The following is an 18,746-nucleotide window of genomic DNA, read 5'->3' on the forward strand; positions in this document are numbered from 1 at the left end:
ATTCACATATTTGAAAAAAATGTCAATTAATCCTCTACTTAAGTCATAAAAACACAAGAGTATGAAATTTGCTTTCAAAATATAAGTATCACCCTCAGTATGAATTTAGTGTTGCTCTCGCTAGTAATGCACTATTGATGTGATTATGTTTCAGAGTATGAATGATTTGACAAATTTTCTAAAATGAACCCAACTAATCACCTCAAAATAGTAACCCAAAAGTGGTTGCCCAAAACCTAACGAGAAATTTGAAACATTAGAGGATTTGCAAGGAATTTTTAGCAGCAGGTTGGGTTTTTTGGTTTTAGTATGCAAAAGGTTAGATTGCAAGAGATATTGCTAATCATAGCACAAGATGATCAATAGACAATTGGAGGTGGTTTTTGGTGAGATCACTTCACATGAAATAGATCTTCTACAACTGTTGTTGATGGCAAAGAGGTCTTGCTCGAGGAGGTCATAAATGGTGAAATGGGTACTTGACAGTGTCACTACCTAGTGATGATGGACTCAGAGGGAGTTGTTTCCTGGTATACATGTGGCAATTTTAGTGAACTTATCCCTGAGTTACATGTGTACCAATGTATTAAATATCACTATATACAACAAGATAGTATTCTGTGTCAATGCTAGCACAGTAGGCCATTATCATGTACTTATATATCATTTCAACGTAACAATATATATGATCTCTCATTTTATGGGTCAATAGCAGTACAGATGTAGATCATTGAATTGGATTACCAATTCTTGACGTTTTGATTATTATTTTTACTATCGATTACTTTTGTTACTCCAATTAATTATTAACTCAAGTGTTAACTTAAGTCATCGTCAAGTGAATCATGACTTCCTTTTTCAATTTAACATTTTAGATAGGAAAATGGTCATCTCTCTCATTAGTTGTTATAAGCACCAAACTCTGACATATTAATTAGTTTCCTATAAGACAAATCGTGAAACTATACCAACAGAAAAGAAAAAGAAACAGTGACCCTGACATGATATAACTAAAATCGTTGAAAGAATGATAGTGTATACGATAAATAAATTAGTCTTTTCTTATGAATGTTTTGAATTGCATATATACTTGTAACTTATTTCTACATACAAAAATTAGGTAAAGCTCTCAGTACAGATATTTAAGTTCTCTGCCACTGTTTTTAAATGTTATGAAATCTCACATTTTACTTCTTGTAATATATGAACAACTAAAGGACCATTGGTTTAATTTATTACTTGGTAAGACTTGCAAACTTCCAATTGTACTTCATTAAACCTAAGAATATTCATTTGCCTAACTTTTTATTTACTCCGAAACCTCTAGCTAAAATAGATGTAGTGGTGGAAGAAGTTACTTCAAATCTTTAATTTAGAGTTCTATATGTTCACGCATCAAATTTTGGGTTTTTATAAATAGCCAATTTCTTGGTTTCGAATCTTCACATAGCATAACCCATCTTGTCTTCCTTGGTTATACTATATTCAAAGATATATTTAAGTAACAAACTTGGAAGTTTTGACATGACCAAGCTCTCTTTTCATCTGTTGTTTTGCTCAATTTTTTATGCTTTAGTACTTTTGCTTTCAAGGCCTGCAGTTTCTCAAGAAGTTGGTAAGAAAATTCCTTGTTTCGTTTGTATATGATTTGACTTTTCGTGTTCTTCCGTTCATTCTTAAATTGAATGCAATGTTCTATATTCGTCTCTTTGTCACTTTTCTTAAAGAAAAAAAAAGCATTTTTGATTATATTACTTAAATTTAGGAGGGAAAGTTAAAATTTAAGGGAACATGTTATGAAAACTTAAGTTCATAGAAACTAAAAAATAGTTTACAACAAATAAATCTAGATAATGGATTCTTATTAATCAGGAGTGCAAGTCAAGTAATAACTAAAAAGGCAAATCAAGTCAACTAATAAGACACTATCATTTCATTTTAGCCTTACCAACGAGCTAAGAACTAATTTGATTGGCTAAATAAAACTTCTTTTAAGATTCTCGTTAGATGGTGAAAAATATTTTTTTAAAAAAAACATAAAGTATATATAGAACGTAACATTCAACTTAATCCATCTTCCAAAACTATTTTATAAAGTATACGTGTAAATTCAAAAATTGTAAATATGAAAAAATGGGCATTCTAAAATCAAATCAATATTAGAATACAAAGAAATCAATTTAATCAACCAATTGCTTGCCGTTCCATTGTTTTCCATGTTGATGTAGATAATGAGAGTGGGTTTAATTATAACGAAGATGGAAACAAAGGGCCATCTCATTGGGGAGAACTTAAACAAGAATGGCATGAATGCAAAACTGGAAAAATGCAATCTCCTATTGATCTATCCCACCAGAGAGTTCAAATTGTACACAAGTTTGTGGACTCCAAAATTGCTTATAATCCTACCAATGCAACTCTTATGAACAGAGGTCATGATATAATGGTATGTACAAAATACTGTTTGCTAAATTCTAAATTTTATCCTCATAATTTAAAAGAAAGAAAAGAAAAGCTTGAATTTAGTCTTCTGTGATTTGTAATCATAATTTAATTCTTATATAGTTTGATAAAACTCTATCTCTAAATTAAATATTTATTATACAAACATACACTAATCGTAAGAATCTTATTAAATTATGTAGACTAAATTCTAATTATTAAAACCACCGGAAGTAAACGTGTATGATTAGATGTGATAGTTAAAAATCATTTTTATTGTATTTAAAATCATTTTGACAAACTCTTATACTTTTAGATGCATTTTTATTACTACTAAACTTGATTTTGATGGGTTAAAAGCATTTTAGAATATAATTTTAAAAATAACTAAAAGTGATTTTGATCGTATTAGAAAGATAATAATTAGGTGCAACATTGAAATACCAAACAAATTGTCATGTAGCACATCATCAATCATTGAAAGCTGACTATGCTGCATGAAGTTGCAGTTAATCTTTATTAATCACTTTAAACATGCCATAAGTACTTCTGGTTTTATTTGAATTTGTAATATCAATCCAATGTTCTTATTGTTTCGAATGATGAATAGTTTGTCTGATACTGAAATATATATTTAACCTAAATTTAAGAATATTTTGTTATGGTTAAATCTGTAGCTAAAATGGAGTGATGATGCTGGATATATTGAAATAAATGGAACACGATATTTTCTCAAACAATGTCACTGGCACTCTCCTTCCGAGCATACTATTAATGGTGAAAAATTCGCATTAGAAGCTCATTTAGTGCATCAAAGCCACAATGGAAATATTGCTGTCATTGGAATTCTTTATGATATTGGACATTCTGACTATTTCTTATCCACAGTATGTATCATCTAACTCGTAACTGTTGTTTTAATATAATAAAATCTATCATTCATACACAACACACAACATACATAGTTTATCATAATAGTTTATTCTAAATTTTGTGTTATATTTGTCAATTACATTGGATTATATTAAATTATATAGTATGGGTCAATTCTTAGATTAACTTAAGATTAATATTGAAAAAATAAACTTAATCTTAAGTTAATCTAAGATAATTTATTTTTCGAAGCTACAAAAATTCAAATAAATAAAATTGTTTTGACAGATCAAAGAGCATTTGGAAGAAATTTCAGAGACAAATGAATATATTGAATTGAATGATATCGATCCATCATTGGTGGAAATGAAAAGTAGTATATATTATCAATACTATGGCTCTTTAACGGTTCCTCCATGCACTCAAAATGTACTTTGGATTATCGTTAAAAAGGTAAGATTTTAATTTTTGAATTTATATATTAATCTTATATGGCTATCATGTTTTCTCAAAATGAATAGTATTTACTTTTGTGCTTAATATTTTTCTTTTTGGATGATATAGGTTAGGAGTGTTGCATCCTACCAACTAGAGTTACTTCGAGTGGCAGTTCATGATGTAAGTCAAATAGTTTTATGTTAATTATTTTGTTTTTAGAATATAAATTTAAAATCACTACTTATATAGTGAGTATACGTGATCTACATTGTCCTAGGTGTTTTAGAAAAATAATACATTATGAAAACTCAAATTTTTTTTAGTTTACTTAAAAATTAACGTGTTTGTTTATGAAGGATAAAATCATTTTAAAGGTTTGATGTTAAAGCAAGAATGCATTTTTTAGAAGAAAAAAAAAACTTAAAAAATGAAGGATTATTCAACTTAATTTTTAAGGTTCTATAGCAAATTTGATCTCATTTCTATTCTAAAAATGTGTTTATCTAACAAAATCTAAAAATGTGTTTATCTAGGAAATCGACTTCTTCCTTGAAAGGCAATTAGTGAATATTCATATCAAAAGTAATTGTCAAAGAAAACTTTTATTAAATGTTGTATTGTTATTGTCAATGGTATTTAGTGTTCAATAACTTCTTTTAGGAAACTACTTTGCAGTAGCTTAGTTTTCAAATGTCTTAATAATAGGAAGGATTGTGGGTGAATAGTGAGAGTAAATAACAATATTTGGATTTGCAATCGGAGGGAAAATGGTTAAGACTAAGTATAAGTTTTGAAGATCTACAAAGAGGTCAACATGGGAAGGCCGAAAAATAACGTCTATCCGCGATAAAACCGAATTATAAGAACATTCACTCAAAGCTTTTGATTTCTCATACTTTTTCACCGGTACTCTTCACAATTAAAGAATATAATAATATAAAAGAAAATTAATTAGAGTAAGCACGTTAAAACTTAAAGTGTTTCTAACTTATACAATTGAAAACAAAAAACATAGGCACCTTTTATAGCCCATGAACTTTCCAAAACCTTTTCAATATAGAACAAAACCTACGACATTCCTAAAAACTCTTTCAATGTAGGACAAGTCCATGACTTTTTTGTACCTTTTTTATGTGAGATAATAACACACTTCTAATATTTTGCCAAAAACTCAACAAATTTCACATTGGTAAGATATTTAAAGATTCCATAGCTTCTGCAAGATCTATTGTCTTCATTGACAATCATAAGTCTCATTTCATAGAATTATAACCTACTTCACACTAAGAGTAGACCACTTAGAATTACCACCCCTCAAGATTTTCAACTCCCATCACATGCCGATAAAACCTTTATTGAGATTTATGGTGCAACCTTCTAACTACTTGGCTCACTTGAAAGTCTTTTAGCCATCGACATACCTTCTAACACACAACTTGCAAACTTGTGGACTCACTAACATCACATTCTCTATTATGATAAAGTGGACATACCACGAGGATGAATTGTGTCTTCTTGAGAGGAAGTCACCGTCTCACATGACATGAAAGTCGACATCTGATCCAGAGACCTTCGACAAACTTGCTCTATTTTCCATGTGTGCAAACTATTCACATCCCAACAACCTATCAACAGCTCAAAAAGACTATCCTTTTTTAATCTCTTACCAAAACCACTCTTAGACTACACTAGAACATCGTCACCACTTAACTGGCACTCAGGTAATCAGACTTGCATTAATACATCCTTGATTTCCACTTGCCAGAAATAGAAGTACAATCCTTCCATCAAATTTATCCACATCAAACTTTACTGGACCCATATAGCTTGACAGACATCTACTACAATTCTAGCAAATAAGGTAATAGTGAGCAACTTACACTACTCAGGAATACCGCAGTTAGCTTTGAGAATTCTTTTTTGATGTGAAAGGTCAGACAATGTTGCAACCACAAATCATACTCAAAAATTCAAGAAACTACAAACTCAAAGTTTTGATGCCACTTTTCTGAAAAATACCCTCTAACTTCTATCACATAAAAATAAAGAAAAAACAATAAAAACATAAAACACAAGAATTTACTGTGAAAACTCCCCACTTGAAAAAAAAAAAACCACAACAAGAAAGGAATCTATTACGTAAAAAATTGTTAAAATCACATATAAAATAGTTTTCTCTATCCAACCCAATTTTAACACTCTCTCCAAGCTTTTACTCTACACTCACACCATTTTACTACTCTTAAACGCTAGAGAATATAACATATAATTTAATTAAAGTTAGCCCATTAAAACTTCAAATGTTATAGCCCATGATCTTTCCAAAACCTTTTTTAGTGTTGACAAACTCATATATTTCTAAACCCTTTCAATGTACACCAATTCCATGACTTTTCTAAACCTTTTTTCATGTGTTACAACTACGCAGCTAATATTTTACCAAATATCAACAAATTTATACCTATTATTTGTTGGGTTTCTTTATTTACCTTCTTCTAAACTTTTGTTACAAATAAATAGTATATGATATAGTAAAATTTAAACTGCAGGATTCAAATACGAATGCAAGGCCTGTACAGCCTCTCAACAACAGAATAATTCAACTTCGATTTAGATCCCAACATAATGAGAAGGAGCACTAATGTTATATATACACACAACATGTGTTAAAGAAATTTTCTATGCATACTCAAACAATAATAATTACAATATATACATGTATTAGATATTTGTGTGGTAATTCTAGTAATGGATGGTGTTTACTTACTTAGCTTGTACATCTCCTTTCCTTTCATTTGGTTTATATGTGTGTGTATATATATATGGCAAATATCATTTTGTACCACCGAATTTTAAGGGATTTTAGAGTTTATTGATTTAAATCATGAACTAATTATAATTGTATCCCTAATTTAAACTTAAATGTTTATAAGTATATCACTAACAAAATTAAACTTAAATTTTTATAAGTATATCACCAACCAAATTTGAAGATTTAAATTGCCGTATTTATGAAATTTTAGGTTTAAATTGAGGGTATTATAAAATATAAGGGTTTAAATAGATTCTACCTCAAAAGTTTAAAGTTTATATTAATAAAATTTAGTTTAGAGTTTAAATTTGTACCACTCCAAATTTCATACAATAAAATGATGTTTGCCATAGATTTTTTTCAAGGCAAATTTGGAAGTTCACCATAAGACCATAAGACCAAGTGAAACCTCATCATTCCAAAAGATACATCAAAATCAATTGAAAATAAGCTTCCATTTAATTATCACATATATAGAATGAAAATAATTCATAAAGAAAAATGCACAAAAAGCACCCAAAAAATGTGAAAAAAGATAAAATAATGCCTTCAATGGATTGAAAACTTGAGATGTATTCCTTTGGAGGTGAGAAAGAAACACTTAGAAGCAAGAAAAAAAAATCTTGAATCAAATTGGGAGTCTAATTTATATCAATACATAGAGATAATTTTAGGTTTAAATATTTTAAATCAAATTATATTTTCAATAGAATTACATAAATAAATGGAGTTTTTAAAAAAATATAACAAGAGGGTAAAATATTTATATTGTATAGAACAATTTTGAAAATGGTAAAAACTTACAAACCCACAATGCTAAGTACCAAAAATACCACATAATTAATTGGCCACACATGCACATAAAACATGGTACACGATCGTTCAAATATTGGTACACAATCATTTAGCTTTTGGTACATGATCATGTATCAAACCCAAACGGTACATGAAGTGTTGTGGATTCCCTGTTTGTTGGGATGAGGTTGGTGAGTAGATGATGATTGGTCCCGAAATTCAGTCTACCAACGAAGCCATGTAGAAGATTAGAGCTCATATGCTGACAGCGTAGAGCAGATAGAAAAGTTACGCTAATGTACAGCGTAAGTGTCACTCTCGCCTCAAATGCCACTTCCTGTGACCAAATAGGGGGGTGTTTCCTAGACACCAGTCGTGTATTTCATCGTGAGATGATGCAATGAACGCCTAGTAAGCGGAACAACTCACTTTAACTTGTCTCATCGCAAAGCCTTAGAGATTTCTACGACTCATTACAACGAAAATACTTAACCTTCGATTGTACTCTATCGCCTAGGTTTGAACACTTAACTCGAATTCAACTACAAAGTGATAAGTGCAATATCAATACAACAGAATAAACATAACTTCTCTTTATTAATATAAAACTTTACATAGAGTTTGCTCTTAATGATTAGATTCCTTTCTTACATAGTACAACAGTAAAACTTGAGTCGTTCAAACCCACATGCCTTCATTCACCAGGGTGCTACTTCCTCAGATCAAAGGTGTTTAGGAGTATAAGAACCATTTTCTTATCATTCTCCTTGATCGCCCAACAACCCAACTCAAGGACAGTCTTTAGGCTCTTCACTCTTTGCTAAACTCTTCCATTCATCGTCTTTGGCCACACAAAATTGTGTTGATGCCCTTGGCACTTCTTCAAAACTGAGTCGATGCCCTTCGTGTTAAAGGCTGAAGTTTTTACCTGTTGACTCCTTAAAAACAAGATGGAAAGACACGACTTACTAGCCGCACAAGTTTACATAACAATCTGTTGGCTTTTTGGCCTTTAATCTCAAATTAATTTATTTTAATTATTCAATTAATTTATGTTTTGATGATAACAAATCTGTTTTTTTTTTTTATTGACAATTTTATTAATTTGAATAGACCATATCGCAGAGCTTGGAAAAATGATTCTAACGCCTCTTGAATCACCCAAATCGAAGTTCAAATGAAGAAAATATTGCTAAAAGAAGCTTAACGAAAAAATACCCGAGATGGTGACGTGGCGACCAAGCATTCAATTTGAACCAATTAGAGAAAGCCACTTGGAGCAATGAAGGAGTAACAAATGTGGCTTTTTGTTATGTTTTATTGGCTTTTATAAAGAAAATGAATTTAAAAGGAAAATGATTTTAATATTATTATTTTTTCTTGTGTCTAACGGCTAGTTTTTTTAAAAGATGGTGAAGTTGCTTTATTGATTTCTTTTTAAACAAAGTATTTTGAAAAGACATATTATTATATTATTATTTGTATTGTGTCTAACGGCTAATTAAGTTTAAATCTCAACCATTCATTTTTCTTTTACCTATATCTAATGACTCAAATGATTTTGAATTTATCTTTCCTCTCTTTTTAAATACTTCACATTTACACAAGATCACAAAATCTTTACAATCCTCAAGCAAAAAGCCAACATTGTTATTCTCTCTAAAGCTTCCAATTTTTATTCTTTTCATCTTATTCTTGAGAGCTTCTTATTGTATTGTGAGGATTAAATTTGTGAGCTTCAAATTGTATACTCACTCTTTTAGAGAGTTTTCTTTTGTATGATTTAAAAATTTCAACATATTGTAACGGTTGGATCCTAACCCGTGGAAAGGATCGGGTTTGCTCTTGAACCCGAAAAAGGAGCAAGAATCGGTTCGGCTCAAATCCGTGGAAAGAGTCCAAAGAAGATTTTCAATCAAAATCCCAAGAGGTGCTTGGGAAAGTGGATGTAGGTTGAGTTTAACCGAACCACTATAAAATTACGGTGTCTTCTTCTCTAACTCTTTTCTAATTATTTTTTAATTTAATTTTAGTTACATATTCTTATTGGTTGAGTTTGATTGCATACTTCCATTCATATCTTTTTATCAATCTTGTTATTTAACAAAGTTTACAAAGTTCTTTATTTAAATTTTAGAAAATATCTAATTAGTTGATTTTACTTTTTATTTGTCGAAAAGTTTATTTAAACCCTATTCACCCCCCTCTAGGGTTGCCATACCGGTCCAACACAATCCACATTTTCCTCATTCATTTGGCTTCTACACTTGAGAACCATTCTTTACTTAACTTCAACGTCTGATAACCTGGGGAGGGGAATACTTAAAATGTAAGTCAAAGACTAGTGAGTGGTGGGTTTAAGAAATACCTTTTTAGGCATTAAGAAATACCTTTTCAGGGAATACAACGATTTCAATAACAACGATCTTAATCTCATAAACATAAGCATACATTGCTTCAACACAAATTCTCATTACAAATTATAAGCACAACGATCGCAAACAATTCCACACGTTCTGTTCATCAAATATTCATCATTCACCATTGAGACTTGGGATTCTTCCATTCATATCTAATCGCCTAGACCTGAGATTCACCTCACCAGCATTTACCCGCATAGACCTGGGATTCACTTCACCAGCGTCACACGTTAAACCTGGGATTTACACGAGCCTCTTGCGAGAAACTTGGGATTTCTACAAGCATCTCGTAATATTCATTCTCACCCACACCTGGGATTCGCTTTCACCACATCTCATCGCTTGATATAGGATTCGCTTCAACAGAGTCTCACGATAAACCTAGAATTGGCTTTCACCAACATTTCATAAATTCATTCCATGCCTAGATCTGAGATTCACTTCACCAACGTCTAGATTTCAAGTACACAACTCATTCTTGCTCAAACTTGGGATTCACTTCACTAGCATTTACCAACCTAGACATGGGATTCATTTTCACCAGTGTCTTGCGTTAAACTTGGGATTTCTACCAGCGTCTTGCGACAAACCAACAGCAGTACCACACATTTCACAATCAATACCATCAACAAATGAGAAACATTAGCTCAACAGCTTACTTTCAACGCATGATGATTTTTACAGCAATAAACATCATCAGAAGGTTATAAAAGAATACTTTTCATACAATCGTTAGTAAAATACTTCTTTCATTTACAAGAATCATAGATGCAAACATTTCAGAAAAAAAACAATCATTCAATCATTTAAAAGGTCACTAAAAAAAATACTTAATCTAAATTGTTTCTCCATTTCTCTTTCGACTCCTAGCAATTCCTTCAACCAACCTCTTCAACACTCAAAACCTTCTCTTAACAACTTTTTAGAGTGTTTAACATCTCATGCTTTCTCCTCTCGACCCTTAGGTCTTATTTATAGTGACCTAATTTCATATCCATGGGTCATTTTCACGCTTTACATGTCACTTTACCACATTGATGCACTATGCAGCCAACCCAAGTTCAACACATAAGTCAAGTATTACTCCTTGATTAGAAATTTTCCTTGAGACGCCAACCTTATCTCTTTGGAGTACTCAACCCACCTAACTCTCTACTCGGAACATTAAAAGAGAATAAAGTTATCATGACACAAAAATGCATCGGGATAAATAAAATCAACAAACGGAGCTTACCCTAGTGCCATAAATTCTATGTCGTCAGTGGTCGTCTGTCTTAATGTAGTGTTGAACACGTCAGGACAACATAACACTTTCTCGATGCAATTTACAAAAACATCATGGAAACATTTTGTTTAAATAGTAATTTATATTTTTCCCGACGTCATGTATATAAACATCAAGGATACTCTAGCTATGGCCGACGTTAAAGTTAATGGTGTCGGGAAAAATATATATTATTATTTCATTTTTTTGGTTACCCGACATCTTCGTGCATGGCATTAGGAAAGGGTTAGACTATGTCGACATTAGGGTCGACCACGTTGGAGAAAATTTAGCCCTTAAATAATTATTTCAACCTTTCTCTAATGCCATAAGTGAGACGTCGAGATTGAGCAAACTATGGTTGATGTAAAGGTTGACCATGCAGGGAGAAACTGTAACTTTGAAAACTTTTTAAAAATTTTCCCTACGCCATAAGTGAACAAGTGAAACGTCGGGATTGAGCACAAGTAATCTTGAAGTGTTCACTTATAACGTTAGAATTAGGGATTTTCACGATGTTTTTGGTTTGCATCTGAAGAACCCCTATTAATAAGCATTGTGTGTTCACAGAACACAAAACATAACGAATGAGAAAAGAGAAAAGGTTAGAGAATGAGAGAGAGAGTCATTGTCATTGTCGTGGCCATTTGTCATCTCCTTACCTATCGACATCGTGTTTCACCGTCCAGCGTCCTCCATTCGTCGTCGTCACTACATTTCAGTAAAGATACGTTTTTTTTCTAAATATATATATGATTGATATTGAATTTGTTTGCATGAATAATGTATCAATTGTGTGTATAGATTGTATATTGTATATTGAAACGGTCATTGCCATCGTCGTCGCATTAAATTGTATGTGTCGCGACGTGATCGCTACGCGGAGCGGCCGACCTCTCCGTTTATTTTATTTTAATAAATAGTTTTGGAGTCGCCACCAACCATATTAGGGTGTGATTGGTCACCAAAAAAAAAAAAAAATGGTCTGCGTACATTAAGAGATTTAAGTTCGGGAGTCAAGTTGTGTGTAGGGAAGGTGTTAGCACCCTACAACACCCAAAAATGGTTACCCAATTTTATCTTTTAAATTAAATTATAGAGGTTCACAAAACAAAGTTTTTATTTAGGTTTTGTTTAAATGTCCCATGTTTATCAATTCATATCGAAGAAAGTAAAACCTAAGCATGAATTGATGATTATGGGTGGCATAGGAGCCATTAGAAAAATTAAGTTTATTTTTGTTTTAAAAGATTTTTATTCACCTTAAGAATATTAAGATACCAAAACTTGATATTTTAATCTCTATCATAGGTGTTTAATGAAAAATTTCATATATCTAGAATTAATAAATTCATAGAAAATACTACTCAGTCTCATTTAAAATATGAAATGTGTTAATTTAAAAAAACAATCTATTAATTAAATTTCAAACAGAAAAATTTCATGTATTTATGGATTTTAAATTATAAAATCCATAAAAAAACAATACTTTTTCTCCAATTTACATTATTATATTTAAATAAAAAAAAGAATAATAACAAAGGCAAAACATTATGAAATTTGAAAAATACTTAGAAGTAATATGCTGAGATAAAATAAATACATTGATAATATATGCAAAATGTAAAAGATATTAATGTAGGATGCAAGATAATTAATTAATGCAGGATGCAAAATAATTGATTAATGCATAATTAAACGAGGGCCAAATGGATATCAAATAATAATTAACAGTTGAATGCCAAAGTAGGTTTGGCCCAATATGCAAATAAATAATATTGCAAATAAATAATCACACCAAAATGAATATCAAATAATTATAGCCACATATGCATACTGATTAATTAATACATCATGCAAATAATTAGAATGAGGGAGTGAAAATGTCACATACAAGTTGCTAATTAATTAATAGGCCAAATGAAAAATGGTTGTTGCCAAATATTAATTATATCATGCATAATTATTAACATGGATAATATATGGATAGCAGTAATTATTAACGGAGTATGTCATATGGATACATGGATAAAGTAATTAACAAAGACTGTAAAATGGATGCCAATGAAGAATGAGTATTACCAAATACAAGATGTTAATTGATTAATTATGCATAATTATTAAAGTATGTTATATGGACATAAGTAATTAACTGTAAAATGGGTGCCAATAAAGAATGAGTATTACTAAATACAGAAGGCTAATTGATTAATTATGCATAATTATTAAGGCATGCCATATGGATATAAGTAATTAAGTGTAAAATGGGTGTCAATGAAGAATGAGTATCCAAATACAAATATATGATGCTGATTAATTAAAAAGAAATTAACACAGGATGGATGCCTAGTAATAAAAGAAAATTAACACAGAATGGATGCCTAGTAATAAAAGAAAATTAACACAGAATGGATACCCAACAATTAAAAAGAAATTAACACAGAATGGATACCCAACAATTAAAAAGAAATTAACACAGGACAGAATGGATACCCAATATTTAAAAAGAAATTAACACAGGACAGAATGGATACCCAATATTTAAAAAGAAATTAACATAGAATGCTCAATATTTAAAAATAAAAAATAAAAAATTTAATATAGAATGGAAGGTAGAATGCTCAGAAAGATACAAATAATAAAATTAACATGTTAAATGATGGTAAAATGATGAACACGATAGTTCATAATTAAAAGCAGTATATCAAACAAGAAAAAAAAAATCATTAAACAAGAATAAGAATAAAAAGAGGAAAAAGAAAAAAAAAAACTTACCGGCAGGTCTGCCCTTCAATGCCAAAGGTTATTCCTTTTGATCTTCTTTCACTCTTCACCTCTTTCTAAATCCTCCAATAATAAAAAAAAAGATCCTCTCCCTTTTCTTTTTTCCTCTTTCCTTTTTATAGGGCAAACTCTATTGTTTTTTTAGATCACGAGATGGAGTGCAGACTACAGAGAAATAGGAAGAAAGTGGGAGAGTGGGAGAAAGTGATAGAGTGGGAGAAAGTGGGAGAGTGATGACGAAGAAAAAGGGATGGTTGAGAAAAAATAGGAAGGAAATCAAACCTTTTATTTTTATTTTTATTTTTATTATTTATTTTTAAATGTATTTATTATTATTGTTGTTTTTTTTTTAAATATAAATTTAAGATTCAAATTCAAATTTAATTTCTTTTTCTTTTTCTTTTTTCTTTTATAATAAATAAATATAGGACAAAATACGGTATCTACAGTATGTATAGATTATATATTGAAATTTTTGGAAGTTTATGAATTCAATTGTATATGAATTGTTTATGAATTTAATTGTAAGTATATTGAAATTTGTAATAGGAGACTTGTTAGGTGTAGTTTATTCATGGAGTAAGTTTGAGAATTTGAGAGGAGGAATATAAGACTAATGAAACCTATTTATGTTCTAAGTCTTTAACGATGGACAAAGGTTGAATGAAAATTAGGAATAAGTTCTCGATTGAGTATAGAGATGAAGTATCCCAACTTTTAGAGGTTGTGAAGTATCACGTCGATGAGTACGGACGGACAAGGTGTATATATGCAAGAGATGTATGAACTTACATTAGGACTCGTTAGAGACTGTAAAGCGACATTTATTAATGATTGGAATATCCCACTCCTATACAAATTTAGTGTATCATGGAAAACTAGTGAACTTGCATAAAGATATAAAATGATTTGATGAAAGAACTAGCAGTGACCCTTTCCATGAAGAAACTAGCAGTAACCCTTTCTACGAAGGAACTAGCAGTAACCTTTTTCCTGAAGACAATGAAATGTTGGGTATGTTTCATGATTTACAAGCTTCGATTGAACACAAAGAAGAAATGAAGGAAGGTTTAGAGAATGACACGTCGTTTAATAGTGGTGTAGAACAAGAGAGAACAAACATATTTCAGGAGTTATTAAACCAAGCACATAGTGAACGATACCCTGAATGCTTAGATTCTTAATTCCTGAACTTTTTGGTTACATTGATGCATGAAAAGGTTCTTAGCGGTTGGAGTAACAAGTCCTTTGACATGTTGTTAGAGATATTAAAATGTGCATTTGCAATGTGTGTAGTACCACTATCCCTAGTTTATTCTACGAAGTCAAACGAACATTGTGTGACTTAAGGCCTAGGATACAAGTTTATTCGTACTTGTAATTGCGACAATGTATTGTATTGGAAGAAGTTTGGGGATTTGCAAAATTGTCCAACTTGTGATGAGTCTCGTTACAAGGTTAGACCTAACAGAGGGGAAAAAATTATGCATAAGATATTGCGACACTTTACATTGATACAGAGATTACGACGATTATTTGTATCACAAGATGGCTCATCTAACATATAAAATGACAGAAGGATAAACGAATCGAAATAGAGGATGTGTTGTGACATCCAGCTAATGCAAAGGGATGGAAGCATTATGATTTTGAATTTTCTGAGTTTCCTTCAGCTTCATGGAACGCTTGTTTGGATTGACTTCTAATGAGTTTAATCTGAGTACTGGATAGCATGTCCCTACGAGATCACTGGATATATAGCGTGTGTTCGAGAGCATGATAGTTTTGGGTACTTCCTTATGGAACCTTAATAGGAAGTTAACAGACACCTAGCGGGACTAGTAATGGGTCTCTTACGGAGTGTATGTTTATACTCATCATTTTCTATGTTTAATATTTCAGGAAAAGATAAAGATGGAGGAAAGCTAGCGAGCGACATGAATGTCCATGACATGCCATATGGGGACATAGTTCATTGGTTGTTTTTTTAGTGTTTTGAGCTTAAATATTTTTATCTATCTATTTTTATTTTCTTTAAAATTTGTAAGCCCCCCGCAGCATGTTTTCATGGTATTTTTAATGAAAATTTAGTTTTTCTCTTTTCAAGAAATTGTAAAAATTATTGTTTATCTTTAAGGTAATGACCTCAACTTAGTATAAAAAGTTGGAGTTGGGTCGTTACAAAAGCAGCCCTACAACCATACTAATGAATCGAAGTCGTTTCTACAATGATAGAACGAGCTTGCTGAACAACAGGGTCAATCAGTCAACGAGTGGAGTTGTTTATAGAAACACACGCTCGGGGTTCGTCAGTTCGTCTCGCAGGAAGATGTGAATGCACATGTAAGTTTATGAAAGAAAATCTTGTGTTTTATTTTATTGATTTAATTTACAATTAGTTTGACTTAATTAAAAATTTTCTTGCAGAATCAAATACTGGAACTCTAGTTCCAGCTAACCCAAGAGTTTTCTCAACAACTCTCTAGAAACGAGATATGCAAGAAAGTTTTGGGTAGACAATCAGGCTACTCAGAAGGTCTTGGTTAGAGCCCAGGCCAAAGTTTCGAAAGGTTGTTAGCAGTTCTTCGTCTTTATCATATGAGCAATAGATGTACACGAGAGAGGTCATCGAACTAAAAGCTCGCGTTGATGCCGCTCAATAATGTATTGAAGAACAATGAAGAATTTCGGTGTTGCATGAGCGAAAACACAAAGAAAGTGACCGAAAGATGGAAGAAATGAGAAAGATGATTGAAGAACTGACTCGAACACAGAAAGGACCTTGATTCCATTGCAGTATATATTTTTCAACTTCTCAGTTCTTTAATTTTTTTATCGATAATATATATCTAAATATAATTTCATATCATTGCAGCTTGGGAGGCTTGGGGAAACTGGCATCCGTGATGCTTGGTAGAATTATATTTTTAGTTTTTAGTTTCTATTATTCATGTAATTTATGAACCTACAAATGTGTACTTTTTTAATATTTTAATTAATTTTAATATTAATTCAATTTGGTATTTTAATAATTTTTTATTAATTTTACGTTAATTATGTTTAGAATTTGATTGAACTTAAACTGAATTCGAACCCAATAGCAAAATAACAATAATAATAATAAATTTCAAAAATATTATTAAAAGTTTTTCCTGACGCACCAATGACATTGGAAATTGACGTATATACTAACACCGCGTCAGGTGTTCTCTATTATCGATGTAGAATCCAACTTTAATAATACCCTATTGCCAACGCGTTGATCGAATGTCAAACATGGCTTTTCCCGTACGTTTTGTGTCAGTCTGTGAAGCCTGCGTCAAGCAAAAAGTATTGCTAACGTCGTTCTGTTGGTGCGTCGATTTTGCCTCTCCCAACGTAGTATTGTCAACATTCTCTCTGTTGAAATTTATGTCCTAAAACTAGTAGATTGTAAATATAATTCATTAATCGTTATTAATAAAGTGTTATTATTGTAATAATTGTTATTGATTATATTGTTAGTTTTGTCTTAATAACACAAATCCAATCAACTAACATCCTAAGTTATTTAATGAGTCTTGAGCAGTATGTAGAGACATACAAGGATCAATGTTCGAAATCAGCTTAAAGAGTCTATAGTATAAGAAAAGATTGAGTGCCTTATCCGGCTCACTTTGTATTTGATGCAAACGCAATGATCCATCACGTTCGGGTAGTTGACATGCGAATGAGGGTATCATATGTAATGAGTTTGCATAAGATCAGACCGCGAAATAGTAACCACTAGATGTAACTCCATTAACTAACTAGGTTTCTATTTTACTAGGATGACCTAGGTAACTAAATCTTAATCCTCAGTGTATTATGAGCTCCTGCTTGCGAGGGATTGTCCTTTGATTTGTACGAGTGAGAGTGGTCAGATCACCAACTCAATAAGCTTATCATTTTGGGGACAAGACTGAGTGGAGAGCTAGGAACATAATTACACAATATGAAATTCACTATTTCCTTACTTTAGGGTAAGTAGATGAGTGTTCCCTTAAATGGTGTCTCCAGGTTTTGAACAAAGGGCCCTACCCTCTCTATGACACGATAGGGGTTTTTGTTTATTGATAGGACCATAAACAAGTTGTTCAATAGAGGAGCACTGATATTTAAGGATTAGAGGTAACCTAGGGGTAAAACGGTAAATTGACCCAACTGGTGTTACAAACAATCGTGGAAGACTAACTTACTGTCATTGGTCTATATCCGTGGACACATAAATATATCTACAGTGAGAAGAGTTCAATTGTGAGTCTTTAGTGAAGTATACATACAATTAACAAATATTGATTAATAATGTGGTTAATGAGTTTAGTCAATTAATCTCAGGTTGTTGTAGCTTCTGATTTATAGGTCTATTTAGGTCTCATTCCTAGCTCATAAAGGGCAATGAGATTTATTTATATTGGTTGTAATTTGAAATCTTCAAATCTACTTTAGGAATTAGTTTAATATATAGTGATATATTATAATATAAAGTTTATCAAACTATATTATATAAATTTAATTTTGGATATGATTCAAAATTAATTTATGAGAGAGAAAATATTTGAATTAGTTCAAATGTTAATTTAATGTGAATTGGATTCATATTAAAAATTTTAATTAAGAAAGAAACTTATATTTGAATATGATTTAAGTTAAATATAAGATATTTAATTTAGCTATAAATTAATTAATAGTTTTGTTTTATTTAATTAAATCTATAAGATATTGCAAAGATATTTATTCAGATAAGATTGGAATGAAATATTAATTAAATATGATTTAATTAATTCATTAATTGTTAATTAATTAGTAGATTTGATAATAGAATCTTATGATTCTCTTCTACTCCTCTTCTTATTCCAAAAAGGAAATAAAGTTATAAATATCTAGAAGAATACAGTTT

General features: G+C 31.0%; 1 protein-coding gene across 1 annotated transcript; it reads left to right on the forward strand.

Moving 5' to 3' along the window:
- The first annotated feature begins 1,425 nt into the window (after positions 1 to 1,425).
- LOC101214956 (alpha carbonic anhydrase 7) lies at positions 1,426 to 6,603 on the forward strand. The gene is made up of 6 exons (XM_004139394.3): positions 1,426 to 1,615; positions 2,229 to 2,446; positions 3,120 to 3,329; positions 3,604 to 3,768; positions 3,880 to 3,933; positions 6,303 to 6,603. The coding sequence occupies exons 1-6, from the start codon at positions 1,525 to 1,527 to the stop codon at positions 6,393 to 6,395; spliced, it is 831 nt and encodes a 276-aa protein (XP_004139442.1). The 5' UTR covers positions 1,426 to 1,524; the 3' UTR covers positions 6,396 to 6,603.
- The last annotated feature ends 12,143 nt before the right edge of the window (positions 6,604 to 18,746 follow it).

Source organism: Cucumis sativus, chromosome 1 (assembly GCF_000004075.3).
Source record: "Cucumis sativus cultivar 9930 chromosome 1, Cucumber_9930_V3, whole genome shotgun sequence".
NCBI classification, from domain to species: Eukaryota; Viridiplantae; Streptophyta; class Magnoliopsida; order Cucurbitales; family Cucurbitaceae; genus Cucumis; species Cucumis sativus.

Bases quoted from the DNA above. Each gene is read 5' to 3' on its own strand.
- LOC101214956 (XM_004139394.3), top strand. From the start codon at position 1,525: ATGACCAAGCTCTCTTTTCATCTGTTGTTTTGCTCAATTTTTTATGCT. The intron at 1,616-2,228 runs GTAAGAAAATTC...ATGTTGATGTAG, and splicing joins TGCAGTTTCTCAAGAAGTTG to ATAATGAGAGTGGGTTTAAT. The intron at 2,447-3,119 runs GTATGTACAAAA...TTAAATCTGTAG, and splicing joins ACAGAGGTCATGATATAATG to CTAAAATGGAGTGATGATGC.